We start from the raw sequence: 16,880 nt of genomic DNA, 5'->3' as shown, positions 1-16,880 counted from the left end.
ATTAGCATCTGGCGTTGGGTGGGAGCTGTTGTACGGGACTGTCCCTTAACTTGTGGGATCTGCACCAACCGTAGATGTCAGAATTGAATCAAATTGTTGGGCATTGTCTCCTCCAGATTCACATATTGAAATCCGAGACCCAGGGTGATGGCATTAGGAGGTGGGCTTTGGGGAGGTGATTCAGTGATGAGGACATGAAAATAACTCAGATTAAAGGCCTAAATGTGAGAAGGCAAAATGTTAAAAAATATGGACTTTTTAGGAGAAAATATAGGAGAATGTTTTTAGGACATTTAGAGAAAGATGTGGTAAGATTCCAAAAGCATAATATACAGAATAAGAAATAAATTTAACTTTGAAAAATTTAAAGTTCATAAGCCAAAAAGATATTGTGACAAAGTAGGAGGACAAGCTGTACTCTGGAAGATGTTTGAAAACTACTGCACTGCTCAGGTAATATGGGATGGGTGGAAGGAACAAAGGGAGGATGGATTGATGGATGGTTGGATGGGCGGGTGAATGGGTAGTTGGGTGGATGGGTAGATGGAAGGGTGGATGGGTAGATGGGTGGATGGTGGATGGATGGATCAGTGGATGGATAGACAAATGGATCGGTGGAGGGATAAGTGAATGAGGGAACTAAAAGAGAGGTACTTGTTTAATTATTCTGCCTGTCCTGGTGATGGGAAGGAAGACTGAGTGGGTTTTGTTTGTTTTTACTGTTTTTACATAGGGTATTAATATAAAATCTGAAGTAAAGTAAGGCAGATCAGGAGACATCTGCCATCAGAAAGACAATTTTTATTCACAGTTCCCAGAGAGGGAGGACACGCACCACGGGGAGTGGGTAAAGACATGGGGGAGCACCAGGGTCCGTCATGAGACAGAAGGAGGGAAGGGAATTGTGGATGAGTGTCTTTATTGTGGTTCTCCCACAAAGGAATGGAAAAGGCAGGGCAGGCAGGCTTAGACTGGCTAGTATGAGTAATTTCCAGGTGCTGTGGTTCATGGAACTCTACCACTTCTCTGGTACCGGGCCCTGGGATGACAAGGGCAGTGTCAATTGTGGCCTCCATGTGAGCCCAGTAAAGAAGATGGTGGGGGTGCCAGCCCTGGGTGGGCTGTTGTGTATTTGGGAATCATGCCTCCTGAGTGGGGGTGGTGTGGGGAGGAGGGGAAGGAGGCAGTAGGCCATGGCAGGTGTCCCAGGCAGATCATGCAGTGGTCCAGGACAGGTCACATCTGGCAATCAGATGCAGGGCAGGGTTGGAAACCGAGTTTGCAGGAACCAGAGCATGGTGCCCGAGCCCCTCCCCTCCCTGTCTCTTTATCTCTGTTTCCCAGTGAATGGCTGCCCTGTCTTTAGCCTCAGGACACAGGATGGAATCAGAGTTCCAAAGCAAGAGTTTACTTATTGGCGTACCTTAGTTTTGGTGCCTGGCACCCAAGGCCCAGCAGAGCCTGCACAAGCCCTGGTTCCTGCCTTTACCTGCTGTGGCAGATAAGGGACAGGCTGAGGGAGGTGATACCCACGCCCCACCCCAGCCTCTAATGTGGATCAGCCCATCTCTGCCCACTTGTCTCACATGCCAAGACCAGCTTGTTTCTAGAACACTTTTCCACCAAGCCCCTAAATGCACAAAGTGCCTCTGGCTTGGGTGAGTGAAATCTAGCCTGGACTGATCTTTTGATTATTCATCTGTGGTGCTAGGGATGGAAACCAGGGCATTGCACAATGTCCCCAAATTACTACAGGCCAGCCCTATGGACTGCCTTGTAGTAGCAATTTTGCGACATTCAAATGGCAGCCCAGCTGTTAGGTTTTCTGCTGGGAGTGGTGTTCTGACACAGGCACTCAGTGGCCCATGACATGCAATGCCCAGACCAGCATGGGGGTGCCTCAGCCCCCTCTGCCTCCAGCATCCACTGTGTGAGTAACTGACCTGGATGGAGTGGCTCCCCCCAGGCTTCAAATCAGGGAGGTCACTCCCTCTGGATTCACCTAGCCAGGCCTGGATTCACCCGCCCAAATGTGGAGCCACTAGGAAGCCTCTGCTGCTTAGGAACATTTGCTCAATCTCCTAGTGAGCCCTGTCACACAGCAGGCACTTCCTGGGAGCCCAAGTGTAACTAACAAAGTCCCCATCCTCAGCAGCCTGCAGGCCTGAGGGTGATAGAGAACCAACCACCCAACATGGAAGGAGCAGGACCAGCTCTGTCATTTGCAGCCCCTGGTGCGAAATGCAAACCAAAAATTTCTGATCAAAAATTACTGAGAACTTCAAGTCCACGAGGGTGGACCAGTGAGCCCAGCACAGGGTCCCTGCTTGAATACAGCTGGCTTTGGGGAGGAGGCAGGAGGCCAAGGTATGTGGAGAAGTTGTATCTATCCAGGCAGGGGACGAAGGGACAGGGATGAGGGCCTCAGGGAGGAGAGGGGAGGCACTATTTAAATTCTGTTATTGCAGAGATAATATCAGAGCCTTGGAAGATGAAAAGTTGTTGCCAGGTGGGAAAAGTCGGGACTGGGATGGAGCAGGTGTGTAATCCAGGTAGACAGTAGCCACTAGAAGCACAGGAAGTAGGAGGCTCTGGCCTCCCTGGATCTGCAAGCAGCTAGGCCAGCCAGAGAAGAATGCAGAGGGACTCAGATGGCAGATCAGTTACCTGTGCCACCTGACAACTTTCCCCACCCCTGAGCAGCTGGAAGCTAGGCTATTTTCTCAGAGCTTCTGGGGGTCAGGAATTGGGTGTGGCTCAGCTAGGTCCTTTGGCTCATGGTTCACAGTCAAGATGTTGGTGGGGTTGGAGTCATCTCCAGGCTGGCCTGAGGGAGGGTCCACTGCCAAGCTTGCTTATGTGGCTGTTGGCAGGATTCAGCTCTTTGCTGGCTGGTGGCCAGATGCCTCCCTCAGTTCCTTGCCCCGTGGGCCTCTCCACAGATCCACCCCACTCTAGTATGACAGAGGAGAGAGACTGGGGTCAGGCAGAGCCACAGTCTTTTAATGACCTAATATTGGAAATAACAGTCCATCACTTTTGCTCTATTTTCTCACTAGAAATGGAGTGTCAGGTCCAGCCCACACTCCTGAGGTGGGGGACAACTAATGGGGCCAGGCTGTAGCACCCAGGGACTATATGAGATTCAAATCCAGGTGTTTCTCTGGAGAACAAAAAAAGGGTTACAGGTGTGGTTAACACTTGTATCAGCAGACTTTAAGTAAAAGAGAAGAGCTTTGATAATGTGTGTGGGCCTCATCCAATCAGTCACAGCCTCAAGAGCCAAACTCAGCTTTCCTGGAGAGGAGGGAATTCTGTGTCTGCTCCTGCTTGAGTCTCCAGCCTGTTGCCTGCCTGTGCACTTCCTTAAAATAAATCTGTTAATATTTACACATACATATTCTGTTGGTCCTGTTTCTCTGTGGATACGGGCTCGTGCCTGGGAGGAAGCATCATGGAGGCTGTTTTGGAGGCTGCCCTGCTGGTTCAGCTTCCTGCAGCTGCTGTAGCAGAGTGCTGCAGACTGGCAGGCTTGCACAGCACAGATTCACTTCCTGTCAGTTCTGGAGGGCTCAAGTCTGACATGGTGCCCTGGTCAGGGTTGGTGTCCTTGACTTTCAGATGGCTGCCTACATGTGTCTTCCCTCACAATGTATCTAGAATCCCCATTTCTTCTCATGAAGACACCCACCAGTCAGGTTGCACTAGGGCTGGCCTGAGTGACCTCATTTTGACTTGGCTGTCACTGTAAAGACAGCATCTCCAGGAGGAACCCATGGGGGGTCCAGGGGGAAGATTAACTGGCCCCAAACGGAACTGAAGAAGAAGCTGTTCAAGCACTGGTGGGTGTTAAATGGAGAGAAGCAACTGAGGCATCAGGTGGTCAGAGCTGTGATAGATGAAGGGCTGATCACACGGCATCACCTCAAGAAGTGGGCATCCAGTGCACGTGGCAATATTACTCTGTCAGGGAAGAAATGTGGAAAACTCCTGCTGAAGATCTGGCTTGCTCAGAAAGAAAAGGTAGCAATGGAAGTTGAAGTCCCTTCAAAACCAGCCAGGACTAGTGAACCACAGCCCAAACGACAGAAGAAGATCAAACCCCCCCAGGATGTAGACATGGAGAATCTTGAGAATGAGAGCTAAAGTTCTTACCTCTTCTGCCAGATTTTCAACTGGACCCAACAGGATTTGGTGGCTGTTTCCGAGGGTTTTGAAGAAAGCATTACCTGCTTTCACTCATCCCCATTCCTCTTACATGATGGCTTACTGACTTCCCCTGGAGGGACGTTTTGGGAGGGAAGAGGGTAGAAAAGAAAGATTCAAGAGAGCCCAACTTCTGTTTATAATAAATCCCTAGAGCTTTGACTGACGTGTGTGATAAAGTACAGAAATGGTGGATGGTCCATGAAAAGGTCTATGGGTATGGATGGAGATAGTCTAGAAACATAGACTTGCTTGAGCAAAAATAATGAGGAGCTAGTCTTTGGTGACCTGATCTCTGTTTCTCTCCAACTTTCCATTTCTGACAATAATAGAGGTTATTGTAGGAATGATATGGGGTAAGGATCCTGATCCCAGTCTTGCCTTGGTCCCTGTGTGACCAGGATGGGAAGGTCACTTTACTTCATGGTTCATCTTACTTCCTTCACTGGATTATATTTTTAATGAAATAAATACCAAACATTAAAAAAAAAGACTATATCTCCAAATACAGTCAGCCATAGGTCCTAGTGTTAGGATTTCAACATGACACTGAGATACCCATTTCAGAGTACCCAAAGACATATTGCCTGCTTACCACAGTCTGTATGAGTCAGCGTAAGCTTCCACAACATAACACTATGAGTGAGTGGCTTAAAACACACACACACTTAGGTTCTCACAGTGCTGGAGGCTGAAAGTCTAAGGACAGGGGTGAACCTGTTGGGTCTGGTGAGGGTTCTCTTTCTAGCCTGTTCAGATGGAGGAAAGAGAAGGCAATGAAGTTCTCAGGTGTCTCCTCTCTGGGCACTAATCCCATCATGAGGGCCCCACCCTCACACCTTCATCTAACCCTAATCACCTCCCATGTTCCATCTCCACATAGCATCACCTCAGGAGCTAGGGCTTCCACGTGTGAATTTGGGGGCAGGCACCATGGGGTTGCTGTGGCTCATGCAAAGTTGAACTGCCATTGTCAGTTGCCCACCAATCCCTTCCTGGGCCAAGAATCTCCAGGCTGGGGACTACCTAGGCAATGGCCACTGGCACTGACAAGCCTGGTCAAGTTTCCCTGGGGCTTGGGTACCATATGCTGCCTAGACTGAGAGAGGTGCTGGTCATAGGAGGCAAAGCCACCTGGAAGCTGGGAGCTTGTTGAGGTTGCAGTGGGGGGAGAAGGTGATTCCAGGGAGACCCCACTGACCCTTTTCAAAGGTTCTTGTCTTTGATACCCCAGCCTAGCGTCTTCTCCAGCAACTGAGTTATCAGGTTGCACAAAGAAACCCCCCAGAATATTCCTGGCCTTTGGCATACATGCATTTCCCCAGTTCCACTCCTACCTGCTGCCCCGCACTCCCTCCTGGGGACTCCACGCACCAACGGCAGTGTTTGGGTACCTTCCCTGCCTCTATCCTTATCCTTGTCCTTGTCCTAGCTGTGGTCTGTACCCCCAGATGGGGGGAGAGGCAGCCCTGGTGGTAGGCTGGCCCCTGTTAACATGTACTTCCCAGGGCTGGCGAGATCTTTAAGACACCCAAGGCCATTCGATGGGCTGGGGCCAGCTAAGCCACAAGCAGAAATGGCAGCCCTGTGTGTGGAAGCCTGTGCTGATGGATTCAGAGTGCTACCCAACACCACCGCCTGACCTGGGATTCCTTTAGTCACATCTCACTGGAACTGTTTCTGGGCTTTCGCTGGTTAACACCATCCCGGCCAGGCCCTGTCTGGGGCACTGCATGTCCTGCTGTCCTTTTTTACACTTCTCTGGAACTGATGTTCCAGGAAATGCAGAGACCTTTGAAAAGAGAATCAAAGCAAACCTCAGGCCCAGGCTAAGCAAACCCCAGTACTTAGCATGTTGGATCAGGGCATGAAGCCCAAAAACTAAAACACACAGACAATGTGCATACACTGGGATATTTAGATAAAATCACATATATTTATTCACAAGCCAGGAATATGTGCCTACTAATATCACATGTTTTGAAAGCACACAAACACATACATCGATCAAAGTTGCAAAAATCTGAAGTGCAGCAATCAATGCTGATTAGGTTCTTACTTTGATTAACAAAAATAAATATCAAATTTACAGAGAGGTGCCCAGTAGAGACACTGGCTGAACCAGGTATGAGACTACTCTCATCTTTGCTGGATCTCAGATCAGAATGGTGTTTTCTGGGAAGCAGGCCCTGCAGGTGGACAAGGCTGGCCTGCCATTTACCTGTAGAACCCTACATGTTACCTGCAGGTAGGTGGCTCCCAAATCTATGATGCGCCCCCCCCGCCGGCTGGTTGCCTGTGCTTAGGCCCAGTGACGCCCAGTGGGGCGCAGGCTCCATACAAGGCCAGAGGAAGTCAGCTATGTCCTGCCAGCGCCTGAGGACAGCTCCTTCCGGCCTCCTCTAATCCAGCCCCATACTCTGGGCTTCAGGTCTGGTCCACCCTGGATGAGCTTTCTTCAGAGCAGTATCCAAAGGACTAGAAAAATGGATCCCTCTCTAGCTGCACCTTTATGCCAGGAGACAGGCAATGGCAAGGGACTGTGGGGTTCTCCTGGGGCAGCCACAACAAAGTGCCACAAAATGGGTGGCCAGAGAATGCATGCTGTCACAGTGCTGGAGGCCAGAGGTTGGAAAGCAGGAGTTGGCAAAATGGGCTCCCTCAGGGGCCCTGGGAGAGGAGCTATTCCAGGCTGTCCCAGGGGACACTCCACCTCATCAAGCCACAGCTAAGCCATTTATCTGTCCTTTCTATAAAGGAGAGGAGAGGAGAGCAGAGTAGCATTCCCAAACTGCCCTGGGTCACTCCAGCCTGCGAGCACCCCTGCTCCTTCCCGTGATTCCCTGTCCTGGCAGCACAGATGAGATGGAGGGCACTGGGGAGCCCTGCAGCTGCACTGAGTGCCATCTGTCTGAGGATGGCTTCCTCGGGCTGCCACATACCAGGAGCATGCAGAAGTCCCCAGGAATCCTGGGGGACTGACAAGATGAGACAACAGGAGGCACAGACGGGGCTCTGCCACCAGCCAGCTGTGAGGCCTGGGCCAGGTGCTTCCCCTCCACCACCTCGGCCTTACAGAGTATCAGCAGGCAGGAGGGATGCTTCTTGCCAGGTGGCATGGACTGAATGTGTTCAAGTGTCCCCTGATAAAGCTCCCCGGGCAAGAGTCACGATGACCTTGTCCATCAGTGTGTCCCTGTGACTGCAGTCAGGGTCTGGTCTTCAGCAAGTGCCCAGCCCAGGTGAACGAATGAAGGATGGCAGAAGAAATCCAAAGTGGAACAGCAGTGGGAGGGAGGGACAGCCCTACGGGAGGATGAGAGGACAAGAAACCTAGAGGGTTTACCGACACCTGGGTACAGGTCCCCTGGGGCCAGGCACGGCATTAAAAAATTTACTATTATTGATTCAACAAATGCTCACGACTGCCTTGTGAAGTTTGTGCCATTGTTACGTCCATTTTACAGGTGGGGAAACTGAGGCACAGAGGCTGAGAGACTTGTTCAGGGTCCCAACAACTTCCAGGGCAGAAGACAGAGGCCAGGACTAGACCTGGCTGTGGACTCCAGGCTCTGAACTCCCATAGTCCTCTGCCTTCCTGCCTTCAAATCACCCCAGTTCCCCACCCCAAGGAGCAGAGGAGGAACGTAGAGTGGAGCCAGGATGAGGGGCAGGAGAGGAGGGCTTCATCACACTGGGGACCTGATCCTCATTGCCAGCACTGGAAGCACGGTCCAGACTGCAAACCCAATGGCCCCAGGCACCTGTGTGTGACTGGCCACAGAAGTTTGTGAAGGAATGAAGACAAACACTGAGGCTTCAGAACAGCTGCCCAGAGAGACCAGTGCTCCCCACAGAATCCCAGAGTTTACACCTGAGAGAGGTCGGCACCATCTCAGGGGCCCAACTGGACCCTGCAAACAGGGAGTGGGGTCCAGCAACTGGTTTCCACAGGTGATGACTGGCAACCACCTTTCCAAATTCCCCTTAATTTAGACTAAGTGGGATCGAGCTCTGTCTTACTAAGGCTAAAGATTGAATCACAGATGACAGGGTGGTTTCTAAAACAACTTTGAAACTACACGCAGAAAAACAGCTAGTAAAATAGAATTTGCCAAGTCAGATTCCTTGTGCTTCTAGAATGAAGGGAAAGAGACAATTTGCAATCAACACTTCCATCATGTGTGAATGAAGAGGTTCGAGGATGATGGAAAAGTTAGTGCTCATTCCACCTGGGACTCAATGCACCAGCCTAACCCAATGGAGCACCGACCCTGGACACTGCTTACTTTTCCCACCAGGTGCCTCCCAGCCACGCTTCTGGACCCAGGCCCACCTGGTTCCCCCTTCCCTGCCTCTCCACCCAGTGCCATCTCCCTCTCCTCTGAACTCCTGCAGACCTTCATGAACAGCACCATTCTGATTGCTTGCTGTCTTGGAGGAACTGGAATCTCTGTACCGCTTTATTAAGCACTTACTGTGTACCAGGCACTTGGCACACATTATTCCTCTTAATCCTCACACTGCCTTCATGCAAATAGTTATCGCCCCTATTTTATTTTTTTTCAAAGTCATATTTTAATTCAGACTGAACAAACAAGCAGAAAAGTGAAAAAGCTAACTGTATTAGCAGACACAGATGTACCAAGGTTAAAACAGTGGGTAATTAACAGAACTATTTACATGCATGTTTACAAGTAACCCTTTTATATACAAGTTTCAGTTAGTTGGCAAAAGATTTGACATTAAGTAAAAATACTACTTAAATATGGCTGAGGTGGTACATTATAGAAATATTAGAAAAGTGATCCTCAAGGTATATTGATTACAAAGCAGATAAAAACTTGAATGACAAATATCTAGTAAAATTCTCTAGTCTAAAAAAAAAGGCCGTTGCAACTGATGCTACAAAGTAAAAGTGAGAAAGCCATATAAATAAAAGCAGAATAATGTTCATTGCCTTCGGGCAATGAAGTTAGTGAGGTGAAACAAAAAAACAATTCTTGAATTAGAATAAATTCTCAGTGAAAGGTGGGTCTTGGTTGTTTAGTGGGGGAGTTCTAAGATTTTTTTGTTTTGTTTTTTCCATTAATGGCATTTTTAAAGCCCTTGGTATCAAATAGCATCTACGTATGTAAATCAGTTGTTGATATATTCCAAGACTTTAAAGATTTCATGATTGTGATTAGTATGAGACATAAATATCAAACTGAAATAAAATCTATAATAGTCATACATAAAAATGAATGCTACATTTTTGCAGTAATATGTATTTCTACACTGACTTTTCCCCCTCAAGAACTTAAGTTATAAATATCTAATGAGGTAGCAAAATTTACTTTCAACATTTCATTTATTTCAAAATCAATATTTTTGTAGCCAAAATAGTGGAATTAGCTGTAAATAATAAACTATTATATATATATTTATATATATATAATATTATATATATATATATACACATTTTAAGTTATAGGGAATAAAGTTTATTTTGGCAGATAGTGTTAAACAAAATTAAAGTTGCATACATTTGTAACATAACTCAACATCCTTAATTTGGTATAAGTGTGACACATTTTCTTGCTTTCCTGTGTTCTGCTAAATCGCCATACCTAAACTGTTTTATAAAACTGATATGCTGAAATTTAACTTTCCTGTTTTCACTTACACTCTGATTCCAAACAAAACTTTTCATAAGCTTCTTCAATCTCTGGGTCCATCTCATCATCAATATCATCCAAATATGGATCACCACCCCCTGATAAATCTGTTCCATTTTCTTCATAATCTGGAAAAAGTTCTTTCAAGTAATTCTTGATATTTCTCTTGGTAATCCACATCAGCTGTAGTGAAAGGAACACCATCATATGTATAAAATGTTGGTTCATTCATAAAGTAGTTAGTATCATTTTCAGGTGTTGCTTCTCTGTATGTTGAAGTTGCATGAACTCTACCCCAATTACTTGACTGAAGTTCTACAAGCTTCAAGAACATCTGTTTTACATCTCTGCTGCAGTTTGCATCCAGGACAACATTTTCAATTCTCTGAATAATTTCTTCCATATCAGTCTTTCATTTTTCCTTCCAGGCATCTTCCAAAACTGACCCTGTCAACTTCAGTAATTTTACTGCACAAGAAGAGGGCATTCAGCAATTCCCACAGACCAACCTGAAGGATATCTACTCTTGTAACCTGTCCATTTGTTCTCTTGATCTCCAAGTTACGATAAAGTTCTCCCAGAAGGAGTACAAATGCATGAAATCATTTTCCAGTCACTTCGTCTCCTTTTGCAGCTTGATCTTTAACTTCATATTCAGTCTGACATCTTTGAAGTAGCAATTGGCAAAAGTTACCACTCTGTGGGCTTATTGTCAGATGATGGGACAGGTAATTACACAGGTGAGCTCCCATATAAGAGAAATTTGGGATAGATGTAGCCTGTTGGTAGATGAGTTCCACAAGATCTTGCAAAACATCCTCTGTTGTTCTGATAGAGTGGGATAATCCTCACAAACATCCTCGTAGTATTCTGTATAATTAGAAGAATAACCTGATGGGTAAATTTCAGGGGTGTTTGCAGACAGTTTAGACATTAACACAGGAGCCACAACCACCTGGTGTTTAGCCATTGCTGACTCTGAGTTCTGTGGTCGGATTTCATCCTGTGGACAAGGTGGGGCTCTCAGGGGCCTCTTTTGTTTTGGGAGCACCCTGGGCCGGGAGGTCACTGGGAACCTGCGGGGGCCTCGCTCTGGGCCCCAGGCGACAGGGTCATCCTGGGCTGGCGCAGCGGCGGCGCCTGCAGGAAGCCCAGGTCTTTGGGTTGTGGCTGCGGCTGATGCCTCCACCCATCAGCAGGCCCCGCTCAGAACCCGTGGCCCTTAGGCCCGCCCCCTCTGCGGTCAGGCCCTGGCTCTGGCCTGACCAGCACCTGGAGCCCAATCGAAACCTTCCGACATGCTCCTCCTGCTCCAAGGGCGGCTGTGCTCCGGATAGGACGTGGAACGAGGCGCCGTGGGCCAGCTCTCCCAGGTAAGCCTCACTCAGGCCTCATGGAAGAGCTGGGAGGCGGGCCTGGTTCCTCTGAGCTTCTGGAGGAGCGGATTGCAGGCTGATCCCCATGGAACCCGGCGCTCTATCGCTCCTATTTTGTAGATAGATTCTAAGGGGTAGAGAGTTCGGGCTGTTTTTCACAGACAGTTCCACAGGAGTCACCCAAGAAATCTTCTCCTGCTATACGCAGCTTCCAGACAGGTGAGTACAGATGGAAGAGAACCCAGGGCCTGGTGGAGGGCAGGAGCAGACTGCTTGGACCCTGAGGCTGTTTCCACCGGGATGGGACCCCTATTGATTTCCCTCGACCACTCCACGCACTGGTGACATCTGCTAAGTGTAGACTGTGTCAGGAACCCTGTGAGTGAACTGAGGCAAATGGGGAGGCTGTGGAAAAGCCACCACAATGTGTCCCCAGGAGAGGGAGTCATGGAAGTGACCACTGCTGTCTGAGGGCATCGTCCTTCCTATGTGAACTGGGTTCTGAGGGAGAGTAGAAGACTCCTGGAAGAAAAGAGAAAAGATTTCACTGGGAAAGGAAATGACAGCCAGGTGCAGCAAGTTCAGAAAAAGGAGTGGGTGAGGGGAGAGGTGGGCTGGTGAGGGCGAGCGGCTTTTTCTGGCGTCACAACAGAGGCACAGGGATGGGGGTGTAGGTGGACACCTGGGCCCATCTGCAGGACAGTGGGCACAAGCTGTCCCCTCCAGTGCCCCTCCAGGCCTGGCCTTCCAGGCAGTCATCCACATGCATCACCTGTTCCTGCCACAACTGTCCTACTAAGGGCCCAGGCACCTCTCCATGATCTGATGTGACTTAGCTCCAGTCTGTCCCTCAAGCTCCCCTGCCACCCCAGAATTCCTGATCTTCAGTCCCTTCTCAGAAGAACATTTTATTTATTTTTATAAGAAAATAATGGCAATTTTATTTATAATTTTGGATACACTTTCATTATACTGTTTTCCCTTCTTTTTTTTATTGTAAACAAATGAGATACATGTTGTTTCTGTGTTTGTACATGGAGTAAAGGCATACCATTTGTGTAATCATAAGTTTACATAGGGTGATGTTGGTTGATTTGTTCTGTTATTTTTTCCCTTCCCCCCACCCCTCTTTTCCCTCTATACAGTCCTTCCTTCCTCCATTCTTGCCCCCCTCCCTAACCCTAACTCTAACCCTAAAACTAACCCCTCCCATGCCCCATTATGTGTCATCATCCACTTATCAGCGAGATCATTCTTTCTTTGGTTTTTTGAGATTGGCTTATCTCACTTAGCATGATATTCTCTAATTTCATCCATTTACCTGCAAATGTCATAATTTTATCATTCTTTATGGCTGAGTAATATTCCATTGTATATATATATATATATGCCACAGTTTCTTTATCCATTCATCAACTGAAGGGCATCTAGGTTGGTTCCACAATCTGGCTATGGTGAATTGAGCAGCAATGAACATTGATGTGGCTGTATCTCGGTAGTATGCTGATTGTAAGTCCTTTGGGTATAGGCCAAGGAGTGGGATAGCTGGGTCAAATGGTGGGTCCATTCCAAGTTTTCTAAGGAATCTCCATACTGCTTTCCAGAGTGGCTGCACTAATTTGCAGCCCCACCAGCAATGTATGAGTGTACCTTTTTCCCCACATCCTCTCCAACACCTGTTGTTGCTTGTGTTCTTGATAATCGCCATTCTAATTGGGGTGAGATGGAATCTTAGGGTGGTTTTGATTTGCATTTCTCTTATTACTAGAGATGTTGAACATTTTTCCATATGTTTGTTGATTGCTTGTAGGTCTTCTTCTGTGAAGTGTCTGTTCATTTCCTTAGACCCAGAAGAACATTTTAAAAGAACAGAATAAATTTGTAGAATCATAAGAAAACCAACTATATTGAAAGACAGTTATTGAAATGTTAAACAAATCTGTGATGTAGAAAGTCATATCTCACTAACGTGTTAAACGGCAGGACCTAGAGAATAACCTCACACGCTGGTGACTCCACAACCGTGATAAGTGCAAAGGATGTTTCAGGGTCTCTGCCAGAGTTGCCATGGGGACACAGCTATGCTTGCAATAAAGCCAAACAAATGAGTCATACTACTGAGGCTTTGTGGTTTTGTTGACTACATTGGTAACTGAAGGAAATGCTAGATATCAGGCAGAGATTTGTGAAAATAAAGAAGCAATTTTTTTCCTATGTATAGTAACAGACTCCCTAAATTCTACCTTAAAATCCCATCGGGTCCTCAAGCACTCCAGGTCAAAGCCCCAGGTCTGCACTAAGAATCCTCCCCATCCATTCCTATGATTCTCCCCAGACCATCTTCAGAGGAAGGCCCTGGAGGAGCCAGGTGGCCTCCCTCTGTCTGTTTTGGATGTCTGCCCCCTTCCATAGAAAGTAAAATAAGAGGAGAGAGTGAGTTGAGATCAAGAAAGCTGAACCAAGCATCTCCAATCCCAGGTAAGAAAGGCATAGCTGCCTCTCTCACTCGTTGAGTTCCAAGACCTCAGCCCACCACCCCAGAGTACACCACCTCAGCAGATAGCTGAACCCTGAACACTTGGTCAAAGAACAAAGACCTGGAGCAAGATGAAGGAACACAGCTATACCTGAGAATGTGTGGGTACTTCTACCTTCAAGAGGTGAAGATTAGAAGGCACAGTGATGCACATCTGTAATCCCAGTGACTTGGGGGCTGAGACAGGAGAATCACAAGTTCAAGGCCAGCCTGAGCAACAGAGTGAGATTCTCAGGAACTTGATAGAATGGTGTCTCAAAATAAAAAAAAGGGAAGGGCTGGGGATGTAGCTTAGTTGAAGAGCACCCCTGGGTTCAAATCCCAATACCAAAAAAGAGTTGAATCTTAAGTTCTCCCCTTTAAGTCTGAGCTGGACTTACAGACACTTCTGACAAATAGACCATGCAAAAATGATGAGGTTTCATTTCTGAGATTAGGTCATAAAAGGACTGTGACTCCTTCCCTGCTCCTTCTCTCAAATCACTCATTCCAGGGAAGTCAACTATCACATTGTGAGAACTCTCAACTAATCCTATAGAAAGATCTGTATTGCAAGGGACCCAAGCCTCCCACCCACACTCAGAGAAGAAACGAAATCCCCATTCGGCATCTGTGTGAGGAGCCATCTTGGAACATTTGAGTGTCACAGCCCTTGAACTATTGAATGTCACTGCCTGACAATCTCAGGAAAGGCTGAGTCAGAACCTACCTCAGTTGGGTAACTCCCAGGTCCCTGATTCTCAGAAACCGAGGTAGTAATGTTTATTGGTTTAAGCTGCTAATTTTGGAGCATTTTGTTAAGTGTAACAGATTACTAATATAAAGCATTAAAAGGAGAAGTCCTCAGGGGCTGGTGCATGAGGTGCCAGGAGAGGGGACTGCAGCAGGAGTCACCTGGGGCAGTCATCTGGAGAGTGAGACCTTGCAGAGGGAATGGGGCACATCCTCAGTGCATGTGCTGAGCTGCCCTGCTGCTGAGACCTGGGCCTCTGGTGCCTCGCTGTCTAAGGGCCTGTTCCCAGCTGGCTCTGGCAGTTCCCTCAGCTGTGGTGGGGAGTAAGAAACCACTCAGAGCTGCTGCAGGGTCCAAGGAGGTGGCTCATGCAGTGCCTAGGGGGAGCCAGGCACCCATAAAGTGCTCAGTAAGAGTGACAGGGGCATCCAGGCCCTCCCTCCACCACCAGCAGGCCCAGACACACAGGCAAGACTGTCCCAAAGGAAGATCACCCTCCTCTGACACTGGAAGGCCCAGGAACTCAAACAGAGTGCCAAGCTGAGACTAGGACACTTGGACACTGCTCGGGCCCTGAGCTGCATCCTGCCCCCACCTCAGCCAATGCTTGCTCGAGAAGGAGCTCCAGAGAGCACCTGACCTGGTCCACATGAGGGGATCACGAACAGAAACCTCATGAAGATGGAGATCACCCAAGGCCCCTTGGTGGATGAGTGGATAAGCCCAACATGGTCATTCACCAGGAGGGCTCTGACTCACATGGACAAGGACTGTGCTTGCCACCATGCAGACAGGTGATGCTTGGTGCAAGAAACCGGTGACAAAGGGCCACACATACATGATTTCATCTCCATGAAATGTCCAGAAAGGGCAGGTCCACAGAGACAGAGGGCAGATCAGTGGTGACCAGGGCCCGGGGAGGAGGAAGAGTGACCGCCCAGTGGCTCTGGGGTTTCCTTGACAGACACAGCAGCTGCCCAGCACAGTGCATGTCCTCAATGCTACCAAAGTGCTCACCTTAAATGGCCAACCCTGCATTGTGCAGATTTCACCTCAACGTCACAGACAACTATGTGGAGATGCCACTTTTTACCCATCAGACTGGCAGGAGTGGGAGTGTGGCCCCCAGGCCATGTCAGGGAGGTTGTGGGGACAGGCCCTCCAGGAGTGGGACCAGGAAGACGCTCCGCAGGAGCAACATGGCTGTCAGACACCTCCCAAGGCTGGTGGTCTTTGACCCAGCAACTCCCCAGCAGGTGTTCATCCTACAATCACCAGCACAGGTAAGAAATGACAGATACATGGACCGTGTGGCAGTGGTATGTTGGAAGTACCAGAAGTGATGGGAAACTGGAAAGAGCTCGTGCATCTGGGGAACCACCTGCAGAAATGGTGGGTTCTAAAAAGAACAAGGCTTTCTCTGTGGTCTCACTAAGAAAGAAAGTAGGAGCAGATAGTGTGTGTGAACTTCATTTGCTTGTACGTCAGCTGAAAGAGCTGCACACACGGGTACATGCAGAGAGCCCCTGAAGACCCATGGAGGGACTGGGAAGGATTCTCCTGGGGGTGAGGGAGAGACCTCAAGGAGCCCAAGAAGATCACCTGCTGGCATGCCTGCCCTTTGTGGTCCCCTCCCTCACCATGGCAGGACCCATCTTTGTGGCCCTAAGGAGGCAGTGCTTCTGGGACTCCATTGGGCTGAATTGTGTCCCCATGAATTCACAGGTTAAGGTCCCAACCCCAGCACCTCAGAGTGTGGCTGTGTTTAAGATGGGGCCTGAGTTATCATGAAGGAGGTGTGAAGCCAGTTGGGTAGGCCACAATTCCGTCTCTCTCGTGTCCTTACAAGAAGAGGACATTCAGACAGACAGATGCAGAGGGCAGACCATGTGAGATCCTGGGAGATGGCATCTATGAGACAGGGAAAGAGGCCTCACAGAAAGCCTGAGGCCTGGGTCCCCTTTGGCGTTTGTCCTGAGTACACAGGTGTCACTGGGTGGTCTGGGGTCTGTGTGTCCTCTGGTCTGTTCCTTGCCCTCCCTTGGCACCGTGCTCATGGTCTGAGCCCTGAAGGCTACTTCCTGGGTTTCCTTGTCCCTTGGCTGCCAACTGGCTTCAATCCATGGGAAGGACCTGCTGGGAGCCTGGAGTGGGGGAGGCCTGAAGGGTCCCTGCGCCTCTTCTCTGCTGTGGGCTGCACCTTCTCTGTGGGACCCTGCCAGTGGCTCTCCATGAGACCCAGCCCCAGGTCCTGGCATCCCTACTTTGCTGTGACCCTCCATCTCCACTGATGGTTGCAGCTTCCTGTCCTGGCCAACCTCTTGATGGCCTCACTGTCCTGCAAGCTCACAGCTCTTCCATCTTCCTGG

The 16,880-nt window shown here is 48.6% G+C and overlaps 1 protein-coding gene and 1 pseudogene across 1 annotated transcript; one reads left to right on the top strand and one right to left on the bottom strand.

The window, feature by feature from the left end:
• Positions 1-980: 980 nt before the first annotated feature.
• On the top strand, positions 981-4,146 carry LOC124965310 (uncharacterized protein C11orf98-like). The gene is made up of 2 exons (XM_047526209.1): positions 981-1,076; positions 3,754-4,146. Exons 1-2 carry the CDS (start codon positions 981-983, stop codon positions 4,144-4,146), a joined length of 489 nt encoding a protein of 162 aa, XP_047382165.1.
• Positions 4,147-9,685: 5,539 nt separating this feature from the next.
• Positions 9,686-11,166, bottom strand: LOC124965781 (polyadenylate-binding protein-interacting protein 1-like; annotated as a pseudogene).
• Between the last annotated feature and the right edge of the window lie 5,714 nt (positions 11,167-16,880).

This window comes from Sciurus carolinensis, chromosome 15 (assembly GCF_902686445.1).
Source record: "Sciurus carolinensis chromosome 15, mSciCar1.2, whole genome shotgun sequence".
Taxonomy (NCBI): domain Eukaryota; kingdom Metazoa; phylum Chordata; class Mammalia; order Rodentia; family Sciuridae; genus Sciurus; species Sciurus carolinensis.
The sequence above is the reverse complement of the archived record's forward strand: the minus strand, read 5'-3'. Positions and strand labels throughout refer to the sequence as shown.